This window comes from Oncorhynchus mykiss, chromosome 3 (assembly GCF_013265735.2).
Source record: "Oncorhynchus mykiss isolate Arlee chromosome 3, USDA_OmykA_1.1, whole genome shotgun sequence".
Classification (NCBI taxonomy): Eukaryota; Metazoa; Chordata; class Actinopteri; order Salmoniformes; family Salmonidae; genus Oncorhynchus; species Oncorhynchus mykiss.
Window position 1 is genome coordinate 19,401,580 of NC_048567.1, and position 14,455 is coordinate 19,416,034.

The following is a 14,455-nucleotide window of genomic DNA, read 5'->3' on the forward strand; positions in this document are numbered from 1 at the left end:
CCCCAAACACACACACACACACACACACACACGCACGCACACACACATCTGCATCTGTACATATCCCTACTAAGCAATAAACTAGGCTAGCGTATGTGTGCATGCAAGGCAAGAAGCTAGCAACAGTCATAACAGGCTTACATAACCCAGCAGTAACAGGACTGCTCTCTTTCCTATGGAATCTGGGCTAGGTCCCTCAAGGCAAATCACAAAGTGTTGATGTGAGCTGAAGAAGGGATAGGAAGGGGGATGAACCCCAGTGCCATTTTCCTGTAAATGAATTTCATGATAATGTGAGATGAGGCTCTTGTAAGTGTTGCTCAGCTCAGCTCAGCTCAGCTCAGACAGACCTTGTGAATATTACTAATGCATGCAGCTCTGGAATAAGGAAGATATCTAGTCTCTACCTCCCCTCTTAGCCTTGATGACGATATCATGTCCAATTCTATTTCAGATCAATTTTAGTGTCCCAGGCTTGTGAGGTTGTCAAGTCTCAGCAACCAGAACTAAAATCAGCTACTGGATTATGTCTTTTAACATTTTATTGTTAAGGCTGTGATGAGAGACTAGCGGTTGTATAGTAATCCTATTGTATACAATTACATATTGCTGTACAGTATAGTGGCATTGTTTGTTGTACAGTATGTGTGCTACCACTGTGTTCTAGTCCTATAGTGGGATTGAGGCTTCGTTGCGCTTCGTGTTACATTTTTGTAACTATGAATTCATCTGTGAAACTGCGTAATTATTTGGCCTAAATACGGCTTAAAAACACCAGAGTCTGGAGGCAAGACTCAGTTTTGGAATGCATCGAAGATACAGTAGGTCTGCATCCCAAATAGCATCATATTCCCTACATAGTGCACTACTTTTGACCAGAGCCCTATGTGAAATAGGGTGCCAATACAGACATATCCTTTGGGTTTGTGTCATTAGGGTACCGGAGGGATGGAGAAAATAACTCTCTCTATACGTCTTAATTATTTAGTCTTTTAGCCTAGTGTCCTTCTCCTTCCCCTTTTTTAAGAGAAAGATGACAAGTACATTAATTTATACTTATAAAATTGCTCAGAGAAAGAGGTTTTGTTTAACAAGTAAAATGGTAGGGGTCAAAATTATTGACACCCCTAAATATTATTTTAAGCATACAACATAGCTCAGTATTTTAATTATTTATTTTGTACAGTCATTATTGCTCATCTTTATCAAGCGTGTCAATCATTTCGGACCCCACTGTACATATAAATAGTCCGTAAAATAAATATACAGTACACTGAGTGTACAAAACCTTAGGAACACTTTCCTAATATTGAGATGCACCCCCCTATTGCCCTCAATTCGTCGGGCATGTACTCTACAAGGTGTTGAAAGCATTCCACAAGGATGCTGCCCCATGTTGACTCCAATGCTTCCACTTGTGTCAAGTTAGTTGGATGTCATTTGGGTGGTGGACCATTCTTGATAAACACAGGAAACTGTTGAGTGTGACAACCCAGCAGCTTTGCAGTTCTTGACACATTCAAACCGGTGCGCCTGGCACCTACCATACCCCGTTCGAAGGCAGTTAAATACTTTGTCTTGCTCATTCACCCTCTGAATGACACACATACACAATCCATGTCTCAATTGTCTCAAGGCATAAAAATGCTTCTTTAATCTGTCTCCTCCCTTTCATCTACACCGATTGAAGTGGATTTAACAAGTGACATCAATAACAGATCATAGCTTTCACCAGGTCAGTCAAAAGCTATAGGAAGGCCTATATATATATATATATATATATATATATATATATATATATATATACACAGTTTAAGTCGGAAGTTTACATACACTTAGGTTGGAGTCATTAAAACTCGTTTTTCAACCACTCCACAAATCTCTTGCTAACAAACTATAGATTTGGCAAGTCGGATAGGACATATACTGTGTGCATGACACAAGTAATTTTTCCAGCAATTGTTTACAGACAGATTATTTAATTTATAATTCACTGTATCACAATTCCAGTGGGTCAGAAGTTTACATACACTAAATTGACTGTGCAGCTTGGAAAATTCCAGAAAATGATGTCATGGCTTTAGAAGTTTCAGATAGGCTAATTGACATAATTTGAGTCAGTTGGAGGTGTACCTGTGGATGTATTTGAAGGCCTACCTTCAAACCCAGTGCCTCTTTGCTTGACATCATGGAAAAATCAAAAGAAATCAGCCAAGACCTCAGAAAACAAATGGTAGACCTCTACAAGTCCGGTTCATCCTTGGGTGCAATTTCCAAATGCCTGAAGGTACCATGTTCATCTGTACAAACAATAGTACGCAAGTATAAACACCATGGGACCACGCAGCCGTCATACCGCTCAGGAAGGAGACGCGTTCTGTCTCATAGAGATGAACGTGCTTTGGTGCAAAAAGTGCAAATCAATCCCAGAACAACAGCAAAGGACCTTGTGAAGATGTTGGAGGAAACAGGTACAAAAGTATCTATATCCACAGTAAAACGAGTCCTATATCGACATGACCTGAAAGGCTGCTCAGCAAGGAAGAAGGGGGAGGCTTGCAAGCCAAAGAACACCATCCCAACTGTGAAAATTGTTTGACCCAAGTTAAACAATTTAAAGGCAATGCTACCAAATACTAATTGAGTGTATGTAACTTCTGACCCACTGGGAATGTGATGAAAGAAATCAAGCTAAAATAAATCATTCTCTCTAATATTATTCTGATATTTCACATTCTTAAAATAAAGTGGTGATCCTAACTGACCTAAAACAGGGAATTATTACTAGGATTAAATGTCAGGAAATGTGGAAACTGCATTTAAATGTATTTGGCATATGTAAACGTACGACTTAAACTGTATATACATATTATAACTTGTAATGTCCTCATTCAACACAGTATCTGACCAAGTAGGTTTGCATCTGCGTGTTTGTGTGTGTGTAGGAAGATCTCTGCAGCTACGCACCACCAGGCTGTGGATTACAACATCTTTGAGGGCATGGAATGCCACGGTGTTCCCGTGGTGACCATCTCCAGAGGGAAGGTGGTCTATGAGAGAGGTCAGCTGAAGACCCAGCCAGGACAGGGCCGCTTTGTCCCCAGACAGCCCTACGCAGAGTTCATCTACAAACGAGTCAACCAGAGGGAACAGGTCTGTCTCGATATTATGGCGTCTTGTGACATATTGCTTTGTTATAAGGTTTCATAATGTTCCGTGACTACATCTATAATGTGCTATTCATGTATTTATAAGGCCCAATAACACTTAAGAAGAAGTTTCTTTATACCTGTGTTATTAACTGTGGTTTTTAAAAAGCTGTTTGTTTGTTTTCCAGGTGGGACAGCCTAGTCCTGTAATCAGGAAGCCCTATGATGGTGAAATCATCGCCATATAAAGGAATGGATCTCATCATGCAAGAGACTGTTTAGCTCAGGATCTACATGCAAAACGTTCGGTGAATTGTGTTATGCTGGACCATGATAAAATGCATGTTTGTTTGAATGCAGATGCCAGTCAATGTTTTGATGCTGATGATATTATGTTGCCAAACTATTTTGTCTACCCTTACTTCCGTGTTAAAGTATGAAGCGCACAGTGTTTCACATTGAAAGCTCATATCCACTTGAGCTGACATCCACAGCGTTTACCATGAACATGAGCTTCACAAACTCTGGGGAAAATTGTGTGTAGTTCAGCGCGCAGTGCTGCAATGTGCTTGGCCTTTGTAAAAAAGGCCCAGTGCTGTTGTCACACAGCATCACATTACACATTGGGATTGTCTCCTACTGGGCATTCTGGCATGCTGGCGTGGTACTGAGCCACTGGGGCTCTGCAGACATAATGTGAGTTTATCAGAGGGAACGCTAGGGGTCAGTGGCAGCAGTGTGTGAGTCACAGTCGGCCCACTCATCTCTGTGCCTTCTCCTTCACTCTGTCTCCTCTTTCACTGTGCCTTCTCCTTCACTGTGCCTTCTCTTTCACTGTGCCTTCTCCTTCCCTCTGCCTTCTCTTTCACTGTGCCTTCTCCTTCACTCTGCCTTCTCCTTCACTCTGCCTTCTCTTTCACTGTGCCTTCTCCTTCACTCTGCCTTCTCTTTCACTGTGCCTTCTCTGTCACTCTGCCTTCTCCTTCACTCTGCCTTCTCTTTCACTGTGCCTTCTCCTTCACTCTGCCTTCTCTTTCACTGTGCCTTCTCTGTCACTCTGCCTTCTCCTTCACTCTGCCTTCTCTTTCACTGTGCCTTCTCCTTCACTCTGCCTTCTCTTTCACTGTGCCTTCTCCTTCACTCTGCCTTCTCTTTCACTGTGCCTTCTCCTTCACTCTGCCTTCTCCTTCACTCTGCCTTCTCTTTCACTGTGCCTTCTCCTTCACTCTGCCTTCTCCTTCACTCTGCCTTCTCTTTCACTGTGCCTTCCCCTTCACTCTGCCTTCTCCTCCTTCACTCTGCCTTCTCCTTCACTCTGCCTTTTCTTTCACTGTGCCTTCTCTCAGTAACAGACCTGGGTTAAAATAGTATACATTTTCTTTCAAACACTTACACTGCACTTTACTGAGTTGACCTGCCTGGCACAATTGAGCAATGACATGTACAATTGTGCTATTAGGCAACATTTTTCACATGATCCTTTATCTTCATATACAGTGGGGTCTGACATTATTGAAGCCCTTGATAAAGATGAGCAAAAATAATTAAATCATTCATATACTGTGCTCCCCAATTTAAAAAAAAATTCTATTATTTTATACTAATACACTTGCTGAAGAGAAAAGGTAAGGGTAAAAATGATTGACACCCCGGTTTTCAATACCTTTCAATATCTCACCTTGCCAGGATAACGGCACTGAGCTTTTTTCTAAAATATTTAATGAGTTGGAGAACACATTGGGAGCGATCTTAGACACTTCCTGCATACAGAATCCTTTCAGATCCTTGATATCCTTAGTCTGCGTGTCACGTTCTGACCTTAGTTCTTATATTATGTCTTTGTTTTAGAATGGTCAGGGCGTGAGTTGGGTGGGTTGTCTATGTTCTTTTTTCTATTGATTTAGGATTGCTGTGTTCGGCCTGGTATGGTTCTCAATCAGAGGCAGCTGTCAATCATTGTCCCAGATTGAGAGTCATACTTAGGGAGCTTGGTTACACTTTTTCCGTGTTAGTGTTGGTGCCACACGGGACTGTTTCGGTTTGATAACTTCACGTTTATTGTTTTGTTCAGTGTTCGTTACTTTATTAAAAAACATGAACACTTACCACGCTGCGCTTTGGTCCTCACCTTCTTCCACCGACGACGACCGTTACACTGCGCTTATGAACTGCCCTCTTCAATTCAAACCACGTTTTCAGATGGGGTTCATGTCTGAGATTGCCATTGCAAAATGTCGATTTTTGTAGACAATTAACTATTTCTTTGTGGATTTTGATGAGTGCTTTGGGTTATTGTCTTGCTAAACGATCCACTTGAGGTCAAGTTTCAGCCTCCTGTCAGAGGCAACAAGGTTTTAGGCTAAAATGTCCTTGTACTGGGTAAGGATCATGATGGCATTGACCTTAACAAGGGCCCCTGGACCAGTTGAGGCAAAATAGCCCCATAACATCAAAGATCTATCACCATATTTTACAGTGGGTATGGGGTGCTTTTCTGCTTATGCATTCTCATTTATTAGCTCTATTTTCATGTCATCCAACAAATGTAAATGCCTGGAGTTTGCTAAAATGGCATTGGCAATTGGATTGGAACCAGTGCTTTGGTCAGATGACAAAAAAAATAGAGCTCTTTGGCCGGGCACGCCAGTTGTGGGTTTCGCGTCGAAAGAAGAATTTGCCACAAAAATCAACATTTTGCAATTGCCAACTCAGTTTCCGGACTTGAAACCCATTGAAAACATGTGGTTTGAAATTATTAGTGCAGTCCATAGGAGCAGACTTAGGATATCAAGTATCTGGAAGTATTCTGTATTGAGAAATGGTTTAAGATCCCTCTCGATGTGTTCTCCAACTCATAAAACAATTTGGAAAAAGGCTCAGTGCCATTATTATTGTAACGCTCGTCGGAAGAAGTGGACCAAGGTGCAGCGTGGTACGTGTTCATGATTCTTTAATTCATCCGAACACCAACAAAAACAACAACGACCGTCACGTTCTGAAGGCTACACAGAGCTAACAAAAACCAACATCACACAACCTAAGGTGGCAAAACAGGCTGCCTAAGTATGATTCCCAATCAGAGACAACGATAGACAGCTGTCCCTGATTGATAACCATACCCGGCCAAAACATAGAAACACAAAAACGAGAAATAAGGAACATAGAATGCCCACCCAAATCACACCCTGACCAAACCAAATAGAGACATAAAAAGGCTCTCTAAGGTCAGGGCGTGACAATTCTTGCAAGGTGAGATATTGAAAGGTATTGTTAACAGGGGTGTCAATATTTTTTACCCCTAACTCTTTGAGAAAAAAATTATATTACTTGTTAAACACAATTGTTCTCTCAGCAATTGTATTAGTATAAATAATATAATTTCCCAATTTTTTGGAGTATAGAATGTAGCTCAGTATTTTAATTATTTATTTTATGCAGTCATAATTTTGAACCCCACTGTAAATACCTTGAGACAAAATAATCTGGTAAATGTCATATTTCAACGTTACGGAAGCTTAGAGGGGTACGTCTCCTGACTGACTGTCAGCATTCTGTGAAGGGGGATGTGTCACTGTCAGGACCCACTACAATCACCGTGGTAGATGCGCATTGTGGCGTCTGGATATAATGCTAATGGGGTGTGACTAAACACCAAGTGCATGATGGGAACTGAATAGTGGCGTGCACATTTAGGGAAGGTCTGGTTTGCGTGATGATGTCAGCAAAACTGTCCCTGTCGTTTTTGATCGACATTAAACAACTGAAACAGATATCATGTTTTGCAGAGCTTCGTGTTCTCATTGCAGACAATTACCCTGTGCATTTATGATCATCCAAACTCCATGGGCATGGTAACAATGAAGAAAATGCAGAAGTTAAAGACATGACATTGAGATACAAGAAGTTTATATCTCAGTCACTGGGATTGATGGCTGTTTTTATGGTGTTTTTATTCTTTAAAATTAAGTGTAATTTCGTACCAATTATTAATTGTTTGAACTATTTACATCTCACATTAGATTGCTTCAAAACGTTGCTTGGAAACCTTGGTAACCTTCATTTAACTTTTATTTTTATTATTAAAAATGTTTTTTTTTTTACCTTTATTTATACAGGTGCGTGAATTAACAAACCAAAATACTGTATGTATTTACAATGACAACATGTCATTAGTCTAGATTAGAGTTGTCATATAATGTAACGTGTTACATAATTCACATTTCACAATTCAAATTTTCAACAAAAAAAGGGTGTCTCACTTCTTCCTGTGGCAGCAGAAAGTCTAGCTTGCTTACTGAGTGGGGTCATCTTCCTGTGGCAGCAGAAAGTCTAGCTTGCTTACTGAGTGGGGTCATCCTCCTGTGGTCTGTAGAGTATTGGACACCAGAAATCTGGCTGATGAAGAAAGTATGGATTCATCAAACAGTACATTAGTAATTTACATATACTGTATATATTGTTTTACTGAGAAATTAATCTGCATTTCCCTGGGACAAATTATGACCATGTGCAGTACTGCAGGCCACATAAGAGCATCTATGTAATATACGGTATTATACCAATTTAAGATCTCCATCAGTGTTTATCAATGATCTCTGGATTATACAGACCTTCTGAATGAGGGATCTCAGACTGCTTTCCTCAGCTTTCCTGTTCCCTTCCATTCTTGATCTCTTCTTCAGGATCTTAGCATGCAGAAACTCCACACTGTTCTCAGCGTTAGTGGAGAAGAACTGCTCAAACACCATGAGCCTGATCTGAGTGAGCTTGGCAGACATCAGGGCCATGCTGAGAAGGGCAGCTAGTAACACAACCAGAGGCAGGATGGTGTCATAGAGTAGTAGTCTGGGTTTAGGAAGGCAACTCCTCTCAAAGATGGACACCTGGTAGGAGAAATCCCTCCTGTTGATCTCTTCTGAAATGGGGACACCAATAACAGTCATGTCTTCCTGAAACAACAATGGTTCGGTAGAGCAACAGGGTTATAGCCTAGTGGCTAGATTGTATTGAATTAATTAATGCAATAACTCATTGACTAAGACTGTATCTTGTTGTGTGTTTTACTAACATAGCTACTTACATTTCTGTTCATAATCAAAGGAACATGAAATGGTTCTAGCCCATGAAGCCGCGTTCTGATGACCTCAACTAACCAGAACATGAGTACATCAACACCTATGAACAAGACCCAGGCTAGACAATGGGTGAACACTGGGAAACTGAATTTCAGCATGGCTTTCCCTTCCGTGGCACTGAGTCAAGGGGAAGGGATGGTAATGTAGTCTGGCCTCCTTCAATGTGAGGGGGAGCACTTCCTTCTGCCTTCTGCTTCTCATCAAAATGAATGAACATCCGGGTTATGTACACGTTTTCACATTTCTTATTGTGGCGGTATCTCCTCAAGTGCAGCACTGTGAAGCCCATCAGTAGGAGGAAAATGAAGGCAGAGAAAAGTCTGAATTTATTATGGATAAATGAATAAACAATATCCCCATTTTAAATAGAATTGTAACTAAGTAAACTTATACTCTGTTTTATAAGTGATTGACAATATGAGTTCATAAGAAGGGGTTGTGTGACACGGACAAGGAGTAATAAAAAGTTAATGAACACCATTCCAACTAGGCAGAAACAAATGGGTTGTGGACTGTGTAAACACATAAGGTCGTTAGCCTATGGTTGACCCTACTGAAACTTAGCTCTGGGGTTTTTAGATAAGGCAGTGAGTGCATTCCTAGGTTTTCTGTTAATTAAAACTGTCAGTTCAGTGGTGATCGATAATGTTGAGGGGTCAAAAGTTATCTGGGAGTGTGTTAGTAAGTTAGAATGAACTTTTCACCTTACTTTGTCCCGGTGGAGAGGAGGGGATTCTGTTAAAGCAGTGAAATGACATCATGATCTGTATATAAACTGCTGCACGTGTTTAAGTGGTAGCGCGCTCCGAGAATAAATTCTATGACCTATTATTGAAAGACTGGTCTGCGTCAATTTTATGCAAACAAGAAATCTTACAAATTCTCATAAAATAGACTAAGGGCTTTCAATTGATGAAAGCACATTGGCATAATTAAATTACAGTAACACCTACAGAGGCCAAGATGCTCTTTGCAGTTCCATTCAGAGTCCTCTCAGCTCCAACCAGCTTCTCCATCAACTTCTCAGAGTCTCCTCTGGATGTGACCTCCAGATCGGAAACCAACTCCGCCACCCTGAAGTCTGTGAATGCTCTGAGATCGTTGCCGACCCATCTCAACATCCTGACGTAGTTACAGAGCGGCGTGGTGTCGATGGACACCCTCTTGGCCTGCAGGTTGCTATTCCACCTTGCCGCACTGGCAGGGCGACCGCGAGCATTCAACCAGGTAAGGTTGGGCAGGCTCGGTGCTCAAGAGCTCCAGTGCGCCTGCACGGTCCGGTCTATACAGTACCACCTCCACGCATCAGCCCTCCGGTGGCAGTCTCCCGTCTGTCATGAGCCGCCAGAGTCTCCCGTATGTCATGAGCCGCCAGAGCCGCCAGTTAGCCAGGATCTTCCAGAGCCGCCAATCAGCCAGGATCTTCCAGAGCCGCCAGTCAGCCAGGATCTTCCAGAGCCGCCAGTCAGCCAGGATCTTCCAGAGCCGCCAGTCAGCCAGGATCTTCCAGAGCCACCAGTCAGCCAGGATATTCCAGAGCCGCCAGTCAGCCAGGATCCGCCAGACCCGCCAGTCAGCCAGGATCCGCCAGAGCCGCCAGTCAGCCAGGATCCGCCAGGGCCACCAATCAGCCAGGATACGCCAGAGCCGCCATTCAGCCAGAAGCTGCCAGAGCCGTCAACCAGCCTGAGCTACCTCTTAGTCCTGAGCTACCTCTCAGTCCTGAGCTACCCCTCAGTCCTGAGCTACCCCTCAGTCCCAAGCTGACCCTCAGTCCGGAGCTGCCCCTCAGTCCAGTGGGGTCCTCTGTTAGGATTCTTAGGCTAAGGTCGGTGGCGAGGGTCACCACTCAAAGGACGCTGAGAAAGCGGACTAAGACTATGTTGGAGTGGGGTCCACGTCCCGCGCCAGAACCGCCACCGTGGATAGACGCCCACTCAGACCCTTCCTTATGGGTTTAGGTGTGCGGCCGGGAGTCCGCACCTTTGGGGAGGGGGGGGGGGGGGGGGGGGGGGGGGGGGGGGGGTAATGTCACGCCCTGGCCTAAGTTATCGGTGTTTTCTTTATTATTTTGGCTAGGCCAGGGTGTGACATGGGTGATTTATTGTGTTTCGTCTTGTCTAGGGGTTTATTCGATTTATGGGGTTGGGTTCAGTGTAGTGGTCTAGGTAAGTCTATGGTTGCCTGGAGTGGTTCTCAATCAGAGGCAGGTGTTTATCGTTGTCTCTGATTGGGAACCATATTTAGGCAGCCATGTTCTTTGGGTATTTTGTGGGTGGTTGTCTCCTGTGTCACACGGGACTGTTTTCGGGTTTTCACGTTTCTTGTTTTGTTTTCTGTTCATGTATAATTTCTCTTATTAAAGAACCATGAACTTTAACCACGCTGCATTTTGGTCCTCCGATCCTTCTCGCCTCTCCTCTTCGGTAGAAGAGGAGGAAATCCCTTACACAGAAGACCTAAGATTAATAATTATTGACTTGCATAACGCTGGAAAGGGTTACAAAAGTATCTCTAAAAGCCTTGATGTGTGGAGAAAAAAAGGCACAGCAGACTGTTTGTCTACTGTTGTGACCTCAAATTTTATAACCAATTTTTGCAGAAATCCAAGTTTTTCCAGTGTTCACATACTTTTTCTTGCCACTGTAATTCATTAGGTTAAAACTGTGTAATTTCCATTTAACCATTTCATTTCTTTGTAAATATCTGGTAATTTATCTACATAAAAGAAAGTGCTACCCAAGCACACTGAAGAAAAATATTAAAACAACCAACCAGGCATTCAGAAAGAATAATCAAATAATCTACAAATATCAAGAGGACTGAGATATGCCTGAAATCCAAGAGGATAAATACATATGATTTCATGTCATGAAGCCGGCTCTACGCATCTGGTCTCCGGTGCGTCTCCTTGGGCCGGTTTACATGGCACCAGCCTTGCGCACGGTGTCCCCGGTTTGCCTGCATAGCCCAGGGCTATTCCACCTCGCCGCACTGGCAGGGCAACCGGGAGCATTCAACCAGGTAAGGTTGGGCAGGCTCGGTGCTCAAGAGCTCCAGTGCGCCTGCACGGCCCGGTCTATCCGTCACCACCTCCACGCATCAGCCCTCCGGTGGCAGCTCCCCGCACCAGGCTTCCTGTGCGTGTCCTCGGCCCAGTACCACCAGTGCCAGCACTACGCACCAGGCCTACAGTGCGCTTTGCCTGTCCAGCGCTGCCAGAGCCTTCCTCCTCTCCGGTGCTGCCGGAGTCTACCGCCTGTTCAGCGCTGCCGGAGTCTCCCGCCTGTTCAGCGCTGCCAGTCTGCAAGGAGCCGCCAGTCTGCAAGGAGCTGCCAGAGCTGCCAGTCTGCAAGGAGCTGCCAGAGCCGCCAGTCAGCATGGAGCAGCCAGAGCCGCCAGTCAGCATGGAGCAGCCAGAGCCGCCAGTCAGCATGGAGCAGCCAGAGCCGCCAGTCAGCATGAAGCAGCCAGATCCGCCAGTCTGCCAGGATCCGCCATTCAGCCAGGATCCGCCATTCAGCCAGGATCCGCCAGTCAGCCAGGATCTGCCAGAGCCGACAGTCAGTCAGGATCTGCCGGAACCGCCAGTCAGCCAGGATCTGCCAGAACCACCAGCCAGCCAGGATCTTCCAGAGCCATCAACCTGCCTGAGCTTCCTCTCAGTCCTGAGCCTCCTCTCAGTCCTGAGTTTCCTCTCAGTCCCGAGCTACCCCTCAGTCCCGAGCTACCCCTCAGTCCCGAGCTACCCCTCAGTCCAGAGCTACCCCTCAGTCCAGAGCTACCCCTCAGTCCCGAGCTATCCCTCAGTCCCGAGCTACCTCAGTCCCGAGCTGTCCCTCAGTCCGGAGCTGCCCCTCAGTCCAGTGGGGCCCTTTGTTAGGGTTACTAGGCCAAGGTCGGCGGCGAGGGTCGCCAATCTAAGGACGCGATGTAAGCGGACTAAGACTATGTTGGAGTGGGGTCCACGTCCCGCGCCGGAGCCGCCACCGTGGACAGACGCCCACCCGGACCCTCCCCTATGGGTTTAGGTGTGCGGCCGGGAGTCCGCACCTTGGGGGGGGGGGGGGGGGGGTTTCTGTCACGCCCTGGTCTTAGTATTTTGTGTTTTCTTTATTATTTTGGTCAGGCCAGGGTGTGACATGGGTTAATTATGTGGTGTGTTTTGTCTAGGGTTTTTTTGTAGGTTATGGGATTGTGGTGTAGTATAGTTGTCTTGAAAAGTCTATGGTGGCCTGGAGTGGTTCTCAATCAGAGGCAGGTGTTTATCGTTGTCTCTGATTGGGAACCATATTTAGGCAGCCATATTCTTTGAGTGTTTCGTGGGTAATTGTTCCTGTCTCTGTGTATGTTTGCACCAGATAGGGCTGTTTCGGTTTTTTTCACGTTACGTTTATTTTTTTGTATTGTTCGTTATTATCTTTATTAAAGATATATCGAAAAAAACACGCTGCGTTTTGGTCCTCCTCTCCTTCGACGGAAGAAAACCTTAACAACGCTGTTAATATAAAAGCCCCAGATATAAGGTTTACATCTAATTGTTGTATAAGATGAATGAGTGAGTATGATACTGTTTACACAATTTTACAATATGATTGTGGACTGTTTAATGAAGGAAAACTCAAAAAGGGAATTGGATTTGAACTAAATCAGAGGAACGCCCCTGAGCCCAGTTAGGGTCAGACATCCTGGGACATCCCTTTTCTGCCATTCCGAATAAAACCCAACTTTGAGAAATTATCAGCAGATGTTTTTCTCCATTAGGAGGGGGACAAAGGTTGCAGACCATTGCTGAATCTTTTAACCATACCACGTGGTTAAACTCTTAGACTATCGATACCGACAGAATAAGAACAAGTCTTTGATATTAATTACTAGTCTGCAGCTAGGAATTCGGTATAATTGAACGCGAAGAACGACAACCACCGAAACCTCCAATCTATAACGAATGTCACTTTGAACTATCCCCTCTAACCAGGACAGACAGAGAGAGAGGGAGAGAGACGGACAATTCTACGAAAGACACAAACTTTTCACCAGCGATCAAGACGACACACTGAGCGTAAATATATATATATATTGATTGCAATTGTTTCCGAATGAGTGAGCGTTCATGTGTAAAGGATTAGCATTTTAATTGTTATAATTATCACTCTGTAGTGACTTCTTGGTCGACCCCCCCCCCATTTCCCCTTTTGTCTAACAAGCCGCCATGCCGGTTCAGCCCACTAGGGCACATTTTCCTATCATTTCATGTAACCACATTTACCTTGTTTGTTTGTTTATGCATTTCTGTGAATTACTTAGTTAGAAATAAATAAATGATTTAAGACAATTGATGTATGGATGACTCATAGTGAAGACTGGGTTCGTGCAGATAACCAACAATTTACGACGTTTGGAATGAGACTAACGTGAGGTAAAATAAATAAATCATTAATCAGAAGACTATTGATCAGATATGAAAATATCTGAAAGGTTATATTGGGAAATTATAACTTTGTAATCTGAATACTTTCCTTGGTGCCCCGACTTCCTAGTTAATGAGTTACATGATTAATCAGTTGATCACGTAATACTAATTACAGAGAATCTTTGATAAAAACTATAAGTCTTCATTTAATGATAGTAAAGACACGACACCACTCTACACAGTTGAATAATGTGTGTTAAAAACAGTAAAAGAGGAACTTTCTTTTTAGTTCTGTAGTAAAATGTATTCCTGGCTCTCTCCAAAAGTATAGGTTGTTCTTTCATCTGTAGTGTTGCCAAAGAATTTAGTGGAAGCACAACTTTGCACTCATATGAGGGGAAGTGGAACTGACTGCTACTTCTTGTCTCTTAACTTCCCCCAGCTTGACCTAAGTCTTGATTTGTGCACATGCTGTATACAGTTCTGAAAGACAAAACAAATGATATGTAGCGTAGACTGTAGTATAGGTAGGAACCATTAGTGGGCCACAAAAGGTTGTGACCTCCTTTTTACTCCCAACCTACCTGGAGGAATAAAGATAGTAATTTGTGGAACAACCTACCTGGAGGAATAAAGATAGTAATTTGTGGATGTCGTGGAACAACCTACCTGGAGAAATAAAGATAGTAATTTGTGGATGTTTTGGAACAGGAAATAGTCATGCCCAGGTAGATAAAAATGCTCTTGTATGTTGATAT

The 14,455-nt window shown here is 43.6% G+C and overlaps 1 protein-coding gene across 2 annotated transcripts in view; it reads left to right on the plus strand.

Annotated features, from left to right (window-relative positions):
* The window catches only part of LOC110512399 (dihydropyrimidinase), a 51,727-nt gene extending 44,808 nt beyond the window's left edge, over nucleotides 1-6,919 (plus strand). For both annotated transcript variants that reach the window (XM_021592813.2, XM_036971061.1), the window contains 2 exons: nucleotides 2,946-3,153; nucleotides 3,338-6,919. In XM_021592813.2, coding sequence (XP_021448488.2) covers nucleotides 2,946-3,153; nucleotides 3,338-3,397 — 268 coding nt within the window. In that variant the 3' untranslated portion in view covers nucleotides 3,398-6,919. The remainder of the gene's footprint in view (nucleotides 1-2,945; nucleotides 3,154-3,337) is intronic.
* The last annotated feature ends 7,536 nt before the right edge of the window (nucleotides 6,920-14,455 follow it).